Consider the following 15,048-nt stretch of genomic DNA (forward strand, 5'->3'; position numbering starts at 1 on the left):
CGGATAACGGCAGGGTCACCCCTGCCTCAGATCAGTGTGGACTCTGGAGGCGGCCCCTGTCGGCTCCGGTATGTTCTTGGCCCGTGCATAGCATAGCAACCAAGCAAAACATCCCAATTCACTTATCAACTGCCATCGTCACTTTTGTCATAGTCATAGCTTTTTGCAACAATAAATTACCTTGGTAACCCACCGCTCGCCTTTTATTGTATTGCTCACTGTACCACGTCGCGCTACAACGTCGCCCGAATAGCTACAACACATTTTTCTATATCTGCACTTCGCTAGGTGAGTAACGACAATTGCCAGAACCTCCAAAGTTCAACAACCATCTTGTTTACCCAAAACCAATTCTCGCAACACAACGCATCGGGATATGCCCCGCTAACAAAATACCATGTCGCAGTCAACCGAATCCTCTGCAGAAGGCCTTGGCCCCTTGCGAAAGATCGGAAGCAAGATGACTTCCTTCGTAACGACCGTGTAAGCCACCCTTATCAATCCGAATCCCCATTCCTAATCACCCATCCACCTACCCGCCTCACACCCACGTCACTCCGCTAACATCCCCCCTTCCCCTTAGCAACCAGCGCGCGCGCAACCAATTCCGCTCACGCCCCGGCAAAGGCGGCAACACAAGCTACCAGCTGCGCCAATACGCCGAAGCAACACTCGGCGGGGGCTCCCTCCGCAAAGTAGTGAAGCTGCCCGAAGGCGAAGACGAGAACGAGTGGCTAGCAGTGAACATGGTGGACTTCTACAACCAAATCAACCTTCTCTACGGGGCCATAACGGAGTTCTGCTCGCCGCAGTCGTGCCCAGAGATGAAAGCGACCGACGAATTCGAGTACCTGTGGCAAGACGGAGACGTGTACAAGCGGCCGACGAAGATGGCCGCGCCAGCGTACATCGAGCAGCTGATGTCGTGGGTGCAAGCGTCGATCGACAACGAGACCGTGTTACCCTCGCGCATCGGCGTGCCCTTCCCGAAATCCTTCCCCGCCCTCGTCCGCCAGATCTTCAAGCGCATGTACCGCGTCTACGCCCACATCTACTGCCACCACTACCCCGTCATCCGCGAGCTGGGCCTCGAGCCCCACCTCAACACCTCCTTCAAGCAGTACGTCCTCTTCATCGACGAGCACAGCCTCGCCACCGGCAAGGACTTCTGGGGTCCCCTCGGCGACCTCGTCGAGAGCATGTTGCGGAGCGACTAAGCCTTTCGGCTTGACTTACCTAACCTAACCTTCTCGGTCCCGGTACTGACATTGATTGACACGGATGGGCATTGAGAGGTGGAATCGCTTCTTCTGGGGACTTCTCTTTTCTTTTGATTTCGGACTAGGCTTGTACGATGACTGTGAATGGGGTACCATGCGTTGACGAATGATACCTACATACGCTCAGTCAAAGTAGGGGGGACATTGCATCTTTCGAGGTATGGCGTTTAGGCAGTCAGGTTTTCACCAGAGAAATACACATCTGTTTTACGAAGGGGATAGACTTTTAAGGGTAATACGAGATAATGAAGCAGGTTAACAATGCCGCCTCATACTATTAGCTAAGCTGTAAGACGTTCCTAGTAATTGGCGTCTCGGCGGAAATATATGATCAGAGGATCATTTTAGTTTCTGCTGTGGCATGAATAACATGCATTTATTGGTCTACACCTATTGTAGAGCTATTTTGTGCGCCCCTGCTGATCCGTATCATGTGTTATTTCTGTGGTAGTTCCTAAAACGGGTTACGAGATTTGTTCTTGCCAAAAATGTTATCGGACTACCCCTTTCAGGTTGCCGTACCAATCCAGCTTTGTCCATAACCCATACCAAACGCCTCATCGAATACTTCCTATCGCATCGAAAGATTGTACAATTGTTATCCGACTCGCCATCACAGGTACCTGAGATGCTTTACTCCTAATTATCTTCTTCCTTCATGGCATTGATTCGTTTCTTAATCAACTCAAATCCTGAGAAGAACACCGCGTTGACAGCTGCGGAGCGTCCCATTGACACGCCGAGCCCGCGATACATGTCTCGCCTGAAGAATTGGATTTTAGGGACTGGGACCTTCTGGCCTTTAGAATACATCAATGCATTTCGTTGGTAGATACTTTTAACAGAATCAATGGGATCTAAGTAGGGAGTCAGCTTGCAAGTTTTCCAACTAGTGTGAAGGGCACTAACATATCAACGCCCACGATACTATGCCGCAGAGAGCTCCAGCAGCAAGTACGGCAATGGGATTCTTATGAGCATCCTTCCCACTAAATGTCGTTAACAGTTGCTTGCCGCTCTCATACGTTGCAAAGTAGATACCCGTCCCGAGGGTATCTCTCACTATATTTATATTAGCTCTGTGCGCATGTGACAATTGGGGTGTCGTCTTACGCAAGTGCAAGTTTAATCCGGTATACATCCCGGAGAAGCCTCTGTGCTTGACTATGTTCGCAAGAGTTTTGAAGGTTCCTTTATTGTGGTAGCTGAGAGCAATAGCTTGCCTCTGAGGATCGGCATTCTTTTGGTTCGCCATGAGGACAGATACTTGTGCGCTTAGTTTTGTCAATTCAAAAGGACCTATATTCGGTATTCGTTAATTCAAATTCGGTTTTCCCGCTATAGCATAACATTGTTTGAGTTCTCACAAGCAATAAAAGTAATGCCGGAGCCGGCGGTGGCTCCAGCAGCCCCGAAGCAGGCAATAGTGCCTAGATTCGGGTATGCGCCGTTCTTATTAACATGTTCAAGTGGGCAGAAGCCGAGATGTTGTTTCATCCAGTCGGAATAAACGTATTTAGAGCGTTGGTAGATCGAGAAGGAAATAGTTCGTACAAGTGTGACACTAGCTAGGGGAGCGGTTACACCTACATAAGCAGCACGGTGGCGTTAGTTACTTATGTTGTCTCTAAAGAAGAGCCTTGGGACGTTTTGCTTGTGCTTGTGCGCCCGAGATTTGAAGTCACGTACCTCGAAAGAAGCCTCGAATACCCTCCGAATTATAAGTGACTCTGATGCAATCTAAGGCACCCGCATAAGGATATGTCTGCATACGAGTCTTTACGCTATCGAGAGGGAAAGCAGTGACGGTCGACATGACACTGGCCGCACTGGCGGCCGTCTCGGTTCGGTAACGCTTTATCCACTTCCGTGGCTTCTCACTTCCGCCGCTGAGCTGAGGCATGGTCCGAGTCCGGATCGTAGATCTGGTGACATCTTGGAAATCGGACTCAGCTGGCATGGCTCACTTGTTTAGCAGCAGAAGCTGTATTGCGGGGGAAGCTTCAGACAATGGCCTCGTAATGAGGACCAGAGTCATCGGCGTGGTCGCGATACAATAGCGTCTCCTGCTAGCAAGAGATATGCCATCAAGATCCCGCAACTAGGAGGACTCGATGGGTTTGTCGGGAGAGAGATACGATGCGGGGTTCGAAGTATATGACGAACTTGGTCGTAGATGGTGGTGGTTCCTATTGTCTAAAGACGAGTACTGAAGTATTTCATCCGCGCACAGCAATATATTGCTTATACGGTAAATGATAGATATCAAATGGCAAATGGTTGTGTTAAAACGTTGAATCGTTGAATTAATGCAAACAGGACCAATTGACCTCCAGGATGCTTAGAATTGATCCGAGTTCTGCCTTTCTGCGGGGTTTGCTCTCGCATACAAAGAATGACATTGGACCCTAGGGAGTTACGTAGTTGGGAAGTTTGTGTGGTGGGTTGTGGATTTGGGATTGTGGTAGATAGGATCGAAAGCTGGCTGGCTTTTAGTAGAAAAGGAACTCTAAAAAGGCTTCCAAGGTTGCAAGGTTACAAGGTTGTTCGGGCGGCAGGGGTTCTAGGGTTTAGTAGGGGGGAGTACGGCAGTACAGCCTGTACAGGGAAGGTTAACTGGTCAGACTGAGTTTGGTGCAACTACCTACCAGGTAGTCGTGGTAGTCGTACAAGAATTAGCAGGAAGAAACAACGACCTCGAACGGTTGGACCATGAGCCCGTACTATGTAATGGCGAGAGGTGGGAGTGGTGGGAGACGCTACGGAAGAAATACACGAAATACAAGGAAATATGGGTATCATACATAACCCATATGGATACAATCTGGATACGTACCCCGGGTACTTCCAGGTAAAGGACGGCTAGAGGAGGGGAAATGGAGCAGATCCAGAGATAAAATGGACTGAGAATGGACCGTTGTTGAAGTCACCAACTAGAAATAGTGGTCCTAGGTGGTCAAAGCAGCCCGTAACAGGCCCTTGATTAGGGAGGTTGCACAGCTGGGGATGCACATAAAGTATTGGCGTATTTATGTACTGTGGATGTATCTCAAGACTAAAACCCCATAATTGATTCGATCCATGATCATCATCACCTAACCTGTCTGCCTGCTAACTAATTACATGTACATACTCTAAAACTGCTCCAAAGTGCTCCAAAAATCATGTGCTACCTTCATGTAAGTATATAATATGTACGTGTACAGTCTCGGCAGGTTAAGCATTTGCCAGTCTTGTCGGTTTTGCCAATGAGCAACGGAATGTATGAACTACGCAGCTACGTCCAATGTCTACTGCAACTTGCCACATAGTCTGATAGTCTAGACCTGTCCAACCTCAAGGTACTTGGGGAGGGGCAGACATATCAAATCATAGATAGTTATGTCGAAAGATGCTTTTCATTCCATTTTGTGGCGTCATTGCTACACTAGCTCAAAGAGCGAAAATGTCTAAGATCTTGACTAGGAGATATGAGGTAGGTAATAGACACATCCATATTTGAAAACTTCGAGATTCGCATATACGGACGGACTGCCCCAAATATCCAAAATTACCAGGCAATTGAACCATTCTGGCAGTCGGTGGAAGACAAATACTGATTATCCAGTTAAGGAGGGCGTATCTGTTCCTTTGACGCCCTATGCATCATCGGTGCTATTCTTTGTCCTATCCGTAATGTCCTAGGCATGTATGTAGCAGATCGGTCAGTGCCACCCAAATTGTTCCTTTACTCTGATAAGCTGGCCTTCTTTGCCAGGCATTCAGGTAAAGTGACATCTGCAGGTTCAACCCTCTGACAGATGGTTGGCTGACGTATTTGGAAAGTTGGAGAGCCGATCATCCCTTGACGAACGTGATGAATGTGATGAACCTGCTAAACCTCCCGCTCAAGATTCAGCTCCATATACTCCTCAAGGATGATGGGTTTAACAACCTAAATCTCCAATGTCAACTATGTCGAGCCTAGAAAGCTATTGCGTTGGAGCCAAAATCTTTGCTGCTTGTCTCTTCGTCATATCCTCCGTTGATGGACTTACTCATGCCCTGCTTAAAATTCGGGGCACTTAAGCTTCTGCATGTAACCCATCGACCCTCGTTATTGAATTGATCGAAGTCCACGTTGTAGAAGAGTCTGGGGATTCACCGTGAAGGGTGTCTATTCCAATGCGACACAGTCATGGCTCTAGATTGGCGCGGAGACCTTGCATCCACATAGTGGTAGGTGCGTAAGTGACAGGTCAACGTCAGCCAGACCCCGAGTAAGGAGCCAATCGAGTAGATCCCTGGAACGGATTTATTCGCGGGGAAGGTTGGAGATATGATAGAATTGAATATACGTGGAACCTCAATATTTGAAGGGCGACGTAATGATGTCGGCAAATGGGTAGCTTTCTAGCATTCGACTGCTCTATCGCAAGCACAAACTCATAGATTTGTTAAGCATCGCAATAGTCATATCGTAGTGTTTGTAGGCTGTATCTTGGATGTGCTGTTCTAGCCCCTTTTCTCTCCTAGGGATTTGTTAATTGTTAATATGGTGAGCTTTGACGACACAACTTACTTCGAGCGACCTAGCGACTGTTCATATATTTTCCAAGGTACCTTGGAAACATGGTATCGATAGTAACCGGTTAACAATATGTTTTTTAGAATGAAGTGCTCTAGCCCGCGCATTCTAGCAGCCGCCTCTAAGAAGCGCACTGTCCTATTTATGCTTCGCATATCAATTTTGGTTTCTTCACGGAACGCCTTCCTCAACCGGTCTCGGGCTATATATCGAGCGGGCGATGAGAACCGGACGGCATGGAGGAGGCCACGCCATAAGTGCCGGTACGCATGAATAATTTCGATATCAGTCATTATTGCGGTATGCGTGGATTTCAAGTTCTGAGTCTCTCGATGATGGCGTGGTCAATATTATCCGCTAGCTCTTCTGACTCGAATAAACTCCGGAAAGGTGGAAGCCACTCGACGCATATAATAGAAGCTCTCGCGGCTCTATTGGCTCAATATCCGGGTGGCTTTGATAATTACTCCTATATCATCCCATAGTGGTTATGAAAAATCAAAAGTTAAAAAAGGAGGGTTGTACGATATTGACTCCGTCCTATCAGCCGCTATGCTTCCGAAGCTAGCCTGTCCGCACTAACGCGCATCTAGTGCTTTGCCTTGTAACTGCTGTGTACCGGACAGGCTTAGTTGATGCTATCAGATACGTAGATATACCAATTCAATAAATAATTAAGTTGCATTAGAAGGGTGTTAGGCGGGGTACGGATATGACTGTACTAGGAACATTATTCGATCTTGATCTTGATCCACCTGATGTCACTTCCAGTTCTTTTGATTGATTCAATCCAATTAATCGTTAGACTGGATTGTCAGACGCGAAGCCATACAATCCATACAATCCATACAACCATACCGCACCGCAGACCGCAGAAACCGGACATCTTATGACTAATGAAATGAACCCATCAATCCCTCTTGTAACATCTTATTTCTACAACTCAAGTTACATTTTATTTGTTTTGACTATGACTTTTTGACTTGTTCGTGTTGAGAAGAATCACATCTTAGTCGAGAGGAACAATGAGTAGACTTCATACTTAGTATCCGATCGTGGTCTTTACTCTCCTTTTTCCCATGGCGTCCCTGGTCACCGACTTCCTTGTCAACCCGGTCATACGACAAGCACGACGCTTCTCACGATCATCAGGCAACTTATCCACTTCCGAATCTGTTTCGGCCCCTGAGAAGATTAGGGAATCTAAAGAAAGTCAAGATGATGCTATCTCAGAAACCGAGGAGGATTCCTATTTGGGCGATGAGGTAGACGGAAGTGTACAGTCATCTCCTTCCTCACGGAGTTCCGTCCATCCAATTCCACGCAGTGACATAATCGACCAGTCCGATGTAATACGACGAGTTGCCTCAAATAACTCCGATATACATATCCGCACCAACGATGCTCGAAACGACACTCGAAACCTCGTCAATCAAGATGAATCGATACCAATGCCTACAAATAGCTCGAATATGGCGGTAAATGATTTGTTATCCCCGGTGGATATCTCTCCGTCGGGAATAATACGGCGGAAGTCATTGCCTGAGGATGATGGGATGGGTGTATTGCGGAGGCGTATATTCGCCATTCAAGCACAAGACATCCAAGCACCGGACAAAGCCCGTCAAATGCACCAATTATTATCAGAAGACTACACGAAGTCAAGGAGGTTGGCCCCGATAGATCGCCCTCTCACACCCTCCAGCCCTATATCTTTAGAGCAGCGGCGTTCCATAGGCCCCTTAGAATCTTTTAAGTTCTGGCAGAATATCTTAGACGAAACTGAACCTCGCGAAGAATTCGATTTGACCCCCAAAGACCTGCAGCCTACGTTTGCGCCGCCGAGGGACCTATCAGAGGATGCTGAAGATACGGAGGACCCTGAGGACTTGGATTATCATCCCTTCGGCTGCGAACATTACCGACGAAACGTCAAGTTGCAATGCTCTACGTGCAATCGCTGGTACACATGTCGATTCTGCCACGATAAGGTGGAAGATCACGACTTAATTAGAAAGGATACCAAGAATATGTTGTGCATGTTTTGCGGGACCGCCCAGAGAGCCGGTGATGCGTGCGTATCTTGCGGTGCATCGGCGGCGCGATATTACTGTAGTATATGCAAATTGTGGAACGATGATCCTGACAAACCGGTCTACCATTGCAATGATTGTGGCATCTGCAGAATTGGAAGAGGCGTTGGTAAAGATTTCTTCCATTGCAAGGTGAGACTATTAGTCCCGATCTCCCAGTATGTTCATCGACTGATTAGAACAGACGTGTTGCACGTGTATCGCTATCGGCCAGGAGAAGGACCATAAGTGCATTGAAAGGTCTACCGACTGCGACTGTCCTATATGCGGCGATTATATGTTCACGTCCCCGAAAGCTGTGTGTTTCATGAAGTGTGGACATAGTATTCACCGTCAATGTCTCGACCAACACATGAAAGTTGCTTATAAATGTCCAATTTGCAATAAGAGTCTTGCGAATATGGAACTACAGTTTCGGAATCTTGACATGGCCATCCAGACGCAACCGATGCCACCCGAATTTCGAGACACGCGAGCATTAGTCCTATGCAACGATTGTTCGGCCAAGAGCTCAGTTGAATACCATTGGCTAGGTTTGAAATGTGGCGTTTGCTCTTCATACAATACCGCGCAGCTGCAGATACTTGGTATGGCTGACGACGCAATCGAAACCGACTTACTAGGACGGGAAGTACAGGTTGCTGAACTATCAGCCACACGAGGTCCGAGTACGGCTGAGACAGGCGACGGGACTCGCGCCCGTGATATTAGAAGGCGTCACTCCTCTAATGTCGCACGGTCAAGTATTAATCAGCCTACTATGGGAGTGGACTTCTCAGATAGGCTTGCACGTTCAGTCTCGCCACCCGCCCATTTACTCGCTTGGAATCCCCCAGCAGGCTATTCCATCATGGAGACTGAGGATGAAGACAGGGAAGATTTGTTAGGGTTTTGGAGTAGGGTCCCTCGTAGCATTGCGTCTAACGAGGAGGAGGACGACGACGCAGAAGCCTCAGACGACGAGTCTGTGTCGTCTTCGGAAGAGGAAGAGGAAGGAGATGATGACGACGTAGACGACTTCGAGCTGCTTGGCCATCGCTAAGCGCATTGAATGAAATAGAATGGGGGTGGGTTGGCTTATGATCGATATAGGGAAGGCGTTCAGGTTCAGCATTGAGTGCATCGCAAAGGAAATACCAGTGGGGTTTAGGCAAATGGTTGGCAACACAGTACAGAGCGGCTGACATGAAATTGGCATATTGGTTATAGAGGGGCATTATGTCTCAACACGCCCCGGCGCCTACGAACTCTGGGAGAATGTTGATGAACTTTGTATACTTTGCATACAGACAACTAAAAGCATGGCATTATTCCGTATTATATACAACGCCATCATGGCTTATAGCAATACTGCATTTCGCATCAATTTGACCAGGCTGCTTGATGAGCCAAAACTAGGTACGTAAAACTCCAGACACCGTGCCTCACCGGGCCATGCATGATGCCCAAGGGCAATGCTGCTCTTCTATAACAGAACACATCTCATCGACCGGTCTCCTGGGCAAACTCGGCCTTTTGTGCTTCCTTACGCAGAAATTGGACGACGTTCTATGCAGAGATTAGCTTTCAATTCTTGCAACGCTAACTGATTTTATGGCGTCTTTGAGACCCGGACTTACCGCGAGTGCCTCCGGGTTTACGCCATTCTCAATCATCGAGATGCAGATTGATAGTGTGCGACGGTCGAGATGGCAGTTCTGTCATTCATGAATAAGCATTTCAAAAGTATTCGGCTTATGCTTTTTAGGTGATAATTGGAGTTGGGTGGAAGGGACTGGAGACTTACGAGGATGGTGGATATCTCGTGTAGGATATCAACAGCCTGCTGGGCAGCTTGTTGCTTCTCGTTATCGTCTCTAACGACACCGGCTGGTGGTGGCGGCGGCGGCATGATTACGAGTTGATATTCGCTATTGGATTAAGGGTAAGTAAATGTGCAGCAAGCAATTGAGATAAGTATCGAAGTTATGCGAACAATTTACGCGGTGATGGAAGTTGTAAGTGAAGGGAGACGCGTGGGGCCGCGGGGTTGAAAATTAGCGGTGACTTCCAGCGTTATCAAACCCGGTCGCAACTGTCTCGAGGCGAACGAATATGTATACGGCTTTAATGAACATGCTTTTCAACAATACACGATTATTGATATTGTAAAACGTTTACGTTTATAAGATAGATACTGCTTTATAGAAAATGAGGAAAGCCCTTAGTGCTGCTTCAGGCACATCCTAATTCAATTAGCCATAACCCATCAAGCAACAGCCAAATCAGACCCCGAACGCCTATACCAAACACCCCCTTTCCTCCCATCCCACGCATCATATCACATCACGACGTCTCTCATCTATACCTCATACTTCTATCTACCCCCCTCACCCCTTCATAGCCTCCACAAACAACTCCCTCATCCCCTTCAACAGCACCGCCAAATCTCGCGTCTCATTCGTCCTCTCCAGCACACGCTCAATCTTCTCCTTCTCGACCTTCGGCCTGCAATGCCTGACATCGTAATCCCTGGAACTAGTGCTCAGCTCGAACCAAGCCTCGCGCTCCCAGTTCTTCTCGTCGATGTGCGTGTACACGAACTTCAGGCGGTCGGTCTGCCCCGCGCCCTCGATCTTCAGACACAGGTTCTGCATCCAGAAGTCCAGCTCGGGTACGTTGAACCGGCTCTGCGACTCCACGTACTGCGCGTGCGCGCGCTGCGCTGCGAGCCGCGCGTCGATTTCTTTTTGCGTCTCCGCGATCTGTTGTTGGAGGGCGTCGCGCGTGGCTTTGTTCTTGTCCCGCTGCGTGCTGAGAGAGGCGATTGCTGCTTGCATTTCTTGCGTCTCGGCGGATTCTTTCGAGATCATTTGCTGGTGCGTGCTTGTCTTGTGTTGTAGAATCTCCATGTCCTTCTTCTTCATGCGCTGGTCCTCTGTTGAGCGGATGCATTGTTAGTTATGCTCTGTGGACGTTCTAGTATTGGTGAAGGTAGTAGAGGTAGAGATAGGTAGAACGTACCTTGTAACTCGGCGATGTTCATTCTGAATTGGTTGCGCTCTTCAAGGACGCGCTTGCGCCCTTGCTCGATGAAGGTATCGAATCTTGCGCTGAACTTCGCCATGCGATCGCGCAGCTCGTCGAACCCGAAGTTGATGCTGGGGAGCGAATCGGCCATAGATGGAGCGGCCGTCGATAGCGTTTGTCGGCCGCTAAGGCTCGACGACAGGGAGGATTCAAACGTGGATGCCATTTTGGATTGGTTTATTATCGAGCTCGATTATGCGTACGTATTGTGCCCTTCGGTAGGTGATGGTAAAATCGGTGTTGCGACAACTTTTTAGGCTTGTGAGTGAGTAATGGAGGATGTAAATCTCAATCCCAATTCGTGTAAATGTTTATTTTGGTTGCCGAGCGCCATTAGCCTTGTGGGTCCGATCCACTATAAATACTTCCTCTGCTATCACATTTTTGTACAACGCGTAGCACGAAAATGATAGAGTTGGAAGTTACGGGGCGTTTTCCACGATAAGATAAGACGCAAGACCAACCTTAAAGGTCCAATTATTTCCCATTCAAGCAAGTTAGCAACTTAATTCTTGCGATTTTTCTTCTTTTTTAACTCTTCCAAATGGCTTCGTGACTCGATAAACACCTCGAAATATTTTGCTAAAGCGACACCGGTCGCATACTTTGATACTCAATTTTGGATCGCGTAGATTGGCTCTTTAAGCCACCGCTATGTACGGTCAACGACGGTTAGCATTTGAAACGATATTTATCGAGCCCGGCTCTCCGAATGACTGACCGTCAAATCACCGAATCGACTATCGGACTCGCAGGACGCCTTTCACATTTACCTTATGGGTTGACTAAGGCGGAGGATCGCGGATGGCAATCCACGAGGAACTTCACCCAAAGAAGTGTGTACCTATACTCCCTAGTAATTATAAATCCACTAACATCATGCGAAGCCCCTGTGTTCAAGGAACTTGGTCTTCATAAGATATGGCGACCAACTGCTAGCGCTAGTTTACAATCTCCAAGCTCATCGGCTAGTAACTGGCATACAAGCAGGAAACAGCAGAAATGGCTTTTGAAATCAAATCCCGAGGCCCGCCTAGGGAATGAATATATCCACGATGAATTAGTATCTTCAAATTCATCGCCACAAACTCGCGACAGTCAACCATGGAGCTCATCCCTCTTCGCAATCGGCGAATTAACCGACACGAGTGATCCTCAGGTAGTCACTGGTGCTCCACTAGTAGCTATTGCCACAGGCGAAGCAAACGACGTCCTTCGTCTAGCGAAGCCAGGCATAGAGGAATGGCAGTGGCACGGCGAAGGTAGTGTCTCTCTGGGATTTGGAGACCTAACAGAGCAGGACGAATCGATTCTCGTTAAAGATGAGTTTGCAGGATCTATCCGCCGTTTAAAAAGTGTGGTCGACTCGAAGAGGTACGATCCGACACGCTGGATAATCGTCCAGAGAGATACCGGCACACAAGTTTTCCAGCCAGAATATCGATTGGCTGCGACGGTTTCTGCGTACGATCGTGGGGGCAAAATCTCCCGTATTGCAGCGAATCCGTTGTTTTTTCTTTCAAAGGACCAAACTGGAGGGAGTCTACATCTAGACGCCTCATTTAACCCCGGTGTAAGATCAAAGCCACCCCAACTTGGGCTCATTGACGAATGTGGATTTTGGAGCATTTGGGATATTGCTCATACAAGAATCAGGTCGTCTAGAAAGCCGAAGGTTCGCATAAGCAAATGCGGGCATATTGAGCAGGGTATTTTGGGGTGCCCCCCGTTGAAAGGCACCGGAGAGCCGCAATGGCATAAAATGTTCTGGGTTGGCTGCCCATCAGGAGAGTCCCAAGAGTTGAGCTTGGAGGAGGATGCGGATAACCCCGAAACACCAGGCTCATTTCCACAACTTGTGCGATCATCTACATTGCTTTTGTGCAACACAAAACTCGTTAGACTATTTGACCTTGCGAACAATTCAGCTTTACCCGACTTATCATTCATTGCGGAAAGGAGTAGAGATTGCATTTTGGACGTGCATCCAAACCCACGAGACTCTCAATACTTCTTTGTACTGACATCTTCGAAATTATTTGTTGTCAGAGCCTGTTCGGCCCCGGGGCAAGATTGGGGGCAAGATCAAAAACAGTGGAGTATCGTACTGGCGGTATCCCACTTGAGAGATGGCTTTGACGCAAGCTTGAAGCTCACCGTCGCGCCCGGAGCTACATTGCCTGGACAAGCCACATCCCTAATCTACATCTCCTCGAACAGCAATGCTCGGATCGATCTTTTCTGTGTTACTATGATGAAAAGCGATCCTTCGAGGGTTGCTTACCATAGCGAAACCGTTGTGTTAGATGCTTTCCAGCGTACACCCCCAGAAACAGCTCCCCTGGCAATATGTGTTCATCCTATACCGGTCGCCTTGAAGCCTTCGAAAGTGCCAACGCAGTTTGCACGTAGTTTTGCCACACAGCAGATACAATTTTACCAGCTTGCCGTCTTGACAAGAGATATGTGCCTTGTCTCTTCGCTCTGCGTGTCCACCTTTTCGTTGTCCATTGACCAGATAAATCGTCCGGACTACAAAGTGACTCGAACGCAAGATCAATCTAGGCAAAGGAAGAGGGCGTTAAAACAAATATCCGCACGCTTCGTGGTTCAAAACGGCGTCATTGGAGATGACAATGAAGGCGAATACCATTCAACCATTACCCCATGTGTCTCTCGGTGGACAGTAACACGAAGACATGTTGGGGTTTTCTACGAATTCCTCCGTGTATTCTTAAACGAGGCCAGGGGATATCAGGAACCACCTGTTGGAGATGAAGAATTTGGTTATAATCCATTTGATGATGTTCATATTGCCACTCAGCGGGCTATCGAAGATGGAAATATGCCGGCCACTACCATGTAAGCTAAATCGCCCATACATTTCAATACCTTCAGAACTAACCGTATTCATAGCTTCCAGATGATTGAGAACTTGAAACTGCCTAATGATATGAGTCTTGCAGCTTCCGATTGGAGGCTCGAAATAGAACGTCTCGGACGCATCAACTCAGAGGTCGTGCTATTGGCACTTGATCAACCACATATTCAAACTATCAAACCATCAAGTTCACTAGATGATCTGCACTCTGCGCTCGTCATCGCAATGGCGGGTGCAAATTTCGATGATGAAACACATGGCTGGATCTCAGAAGCGCGATCAACGGTGATTCGACAAATAGCCTGTGATATTTATTTGTCTCTCTTTGGGTTGGTGCATCGCCCAGTAGGTCATCAAATGGATTTGAACGAATCTCAACAAACTCTTGCCCATGATCTAGACAATATGGCCATCGATAGCCAGCAAGGAAGCCGTGCTGTAAGTGTAGCTAGATCCCAATCCGAGGTATCTACCACAAGTTCAACGGAGTCGAAACCGGAAATCTCCCCGGAAGAGGACCCGGCTATGACACTTCTAAGGTCATATACGGGAACTGGTAGATTTGTACCCACGAAAAGCACCGCACTTCTAGATAAATGGCAAGTCGGCGCTAGTCTTGATGATTATGTATTTGATCTCAACCTCGATCAAGAGGAGAATCCCGGCATGCAAAGGCGGGCGAAGAAACTAGCCCGCGAAAGTCGGAAACGACGAAGAGCCGAAACACTCCTCCAGATACACAAGGATCAAGGTCCAAGTCTTCCCGCAACTCAGCCAGCGCCGAATACCCGCTTCTCAAGCCAGTTCAGCCAACCCACCGGGGGCTTTTCAAGTCAGCCTATCAGATCAGGTCCGTCACACACCATGTCTCAGCCGATGACTGGAATATTCGGTCGGAGAGAGGAGAGACCGAAGAAGAAAGCGAAAAAGCGAGTGGCTGGGTTTTGATTGTGAGCAAACGGAGACTCTTGGGCTTAAAATCTAATCTTGTCCTGGGTGAAGTTATGTGTTGGTTATGGAAGGAAGTCAGGGTATTCTAAGAGAGTTCATATCGGAGCAATACGATATATTCTATGTATCTAGTCACAATCTCAATCAACAAAATTTTCAACATTATAGCAATCGATTTGGAATCCTACCTGGTCAAGAACAATCAGA

General features: G+C 47.8%; 7 protein-coding genes across 7 annotated transcripts; 3 read left to right on the plus strand and 4 right to left on the minus strand.

Moving 5' to 3' along the window:
• The first annotated feature begins 104 nt into the window (after positions 1-104).
• On the plus strand, positions 105-1,578 carry GGS22DRAFT_46013 (putative maintenance of ploidy protein mob1). Its single transcript, XM_047967135.1, has 3 exons — positions 105-288; positions 407-483; positions 584-1,578. The coding sequence occupies exons 2-3, from the start codon at positions 461-463 to the stop codon at positions 1,215-1,217; spliced, it is 657 nt and encodes a 218-aa protein (XP_047816368.1). The 5' UTR covers positions 105-288; positions 407-460; the 3' UTR covers positions 1,218-1,578.
• On the minus strand, positions 1,569-3,457 carry GGS22DRAFT_46022 (mitochondrial carrier). The gene is made up of 5 exons (XM_047967136.1): positions 2,970-3,457; positions 2,648-2,866; positions 2,394-2,579; positions 2,190-2,342; positions 1,569-2,137 (listed from the first exon to the last, which is right to left on the minus strand). Exons 1-5 carry the CDS (start codon positions 3,238-3,240, stop codon positions 1,920-1,922), a joined length of 1,047 nt encoding a protein of 348 aa, XP_047816369.1. The 5' UTR covers positions 3,241-3,457; the 3' UTR covers positions 1,569-1,919.
• Positions 3,458-5,816: 2,359 nt separating this feature from the next.
• On the minus strand, positions 5,817-6,327 carry GGS22DRAFT_169693 (uncharacterized protein). The gene has a single exon (XM_047962353.1). It carries the CDS (start codon positions 6,138-6,140, stop codon positions 5,838-5,840), a length of 303 nt encoding a protein of 100 aa, XP_047816370.1. The 5' UTR covers positions 6,141-6,327; the 3' UTR covers positions 5,817-5,837.
• A 338-nt stretch (positions 6,328-6,665) lies between these two features.
• GGS22DRAFT_169695 (zf-CHY-domain-containing protein) lies at positions 6,666-9,289 on the plus strand. Its single transcript, XM_047962354.1, has 2 exons — positions 6,666-8,072; positions 8,125-9,289. Exons 1-2 carry the CDS (start codon positions 6,927-6,929, stop codon positions 8,980-8,982), a joined length of 2,004 nt encoding a protein of 667 aa, XP_047816371.1. The 5' UTR covers positions 6,666-6,926; the 3' UTR covers positions 8,983-9,289.
• Positions 9,290-10,028, minus strand: GGS22DRAFT_169696 (mitotic-spindle organizing gamma-tubulin ring associated-domain-containing protein). The gene is made up of 3 exons (XM_047962355.1): positions 9,727-10,028; positions 9,560-9,637; positions 9,290-9,488 (listed from the first exon to the last, which is right to left on the minus strand). The coding sequence occupies exons 1-3, from the start codon at positions 9,829-9,831 to the stop codon at positions 9,423-9,425; spliced, it is 249 nt and encodes an 82-aa protein (XP_047816372.1). The 5' UTR covers positions 9,832-10,028; the 3' UTR covers positions 9,290-9,422.
• Positions 10,029-10,044: 16 nt separating this feature from the next.
• GGS22DRAFT_169697 (chromosome segregation protein Spc25-domain-containing protein) lies at positions 10,045-11,322 on the minus strand. Its single transcript, XM_047962356.1, has 2 exons — positions 10,944-11,322; positions 10,045-10,857 (listed from the first exon to the last, which is right to left on the minus strand). Exons 1-2 carry the CDS (start codon positions 11,173-11,175, stop codon positions 10,310-10,312), a joined length of 780 nt encoding a protein of 259 aa, XP_047816373.1. The 5' UTR covers positions 11,176-11,322; the 3' UTR covers positions 10,045-10,309.
• Positions 11,323-11,543: 221 nt separating this feature from the next.
• Positions 11,544-14,990, plus strand: GGS22DRAFT_169701 (uncharacterized protein). The gene is made up of 3 exons (XM_047962357.1): positions 11,544-11,845; positions 11,897-13,871; positions 13,926-14,990. Exons 1-3 carry the CDS (start codon positions 11,722-11,724, stop codon positions 14,836-14,838), a joined length of 3,012 nt encoding a protein of 1,003 aa, XP_047816374.1. The 5' UTR covers positions 11,544-11,721; the 3' UTR covers positions 14,839-14,990.
• The last annotated feature ends 58 nt before the right edge of the window (positions 14,991-15,048 follow it).

This window comes from Annulohypoxylon maeteangense (genome assembly GCF_022496945.1).
Source record: "Annulohypoxylon maeteangense strain CBS 123835 unplaced genomic scaffold GGS22scaffold_15, whole genome shotgun sequence".
Lineage (NCBI taxonomy): Eukaryota > Fungi > Ascomycota > Sordariomycetes > Xylariales > Hypoxylaceae > Annulohypoxylon > Annulohypoxylon maeteangense.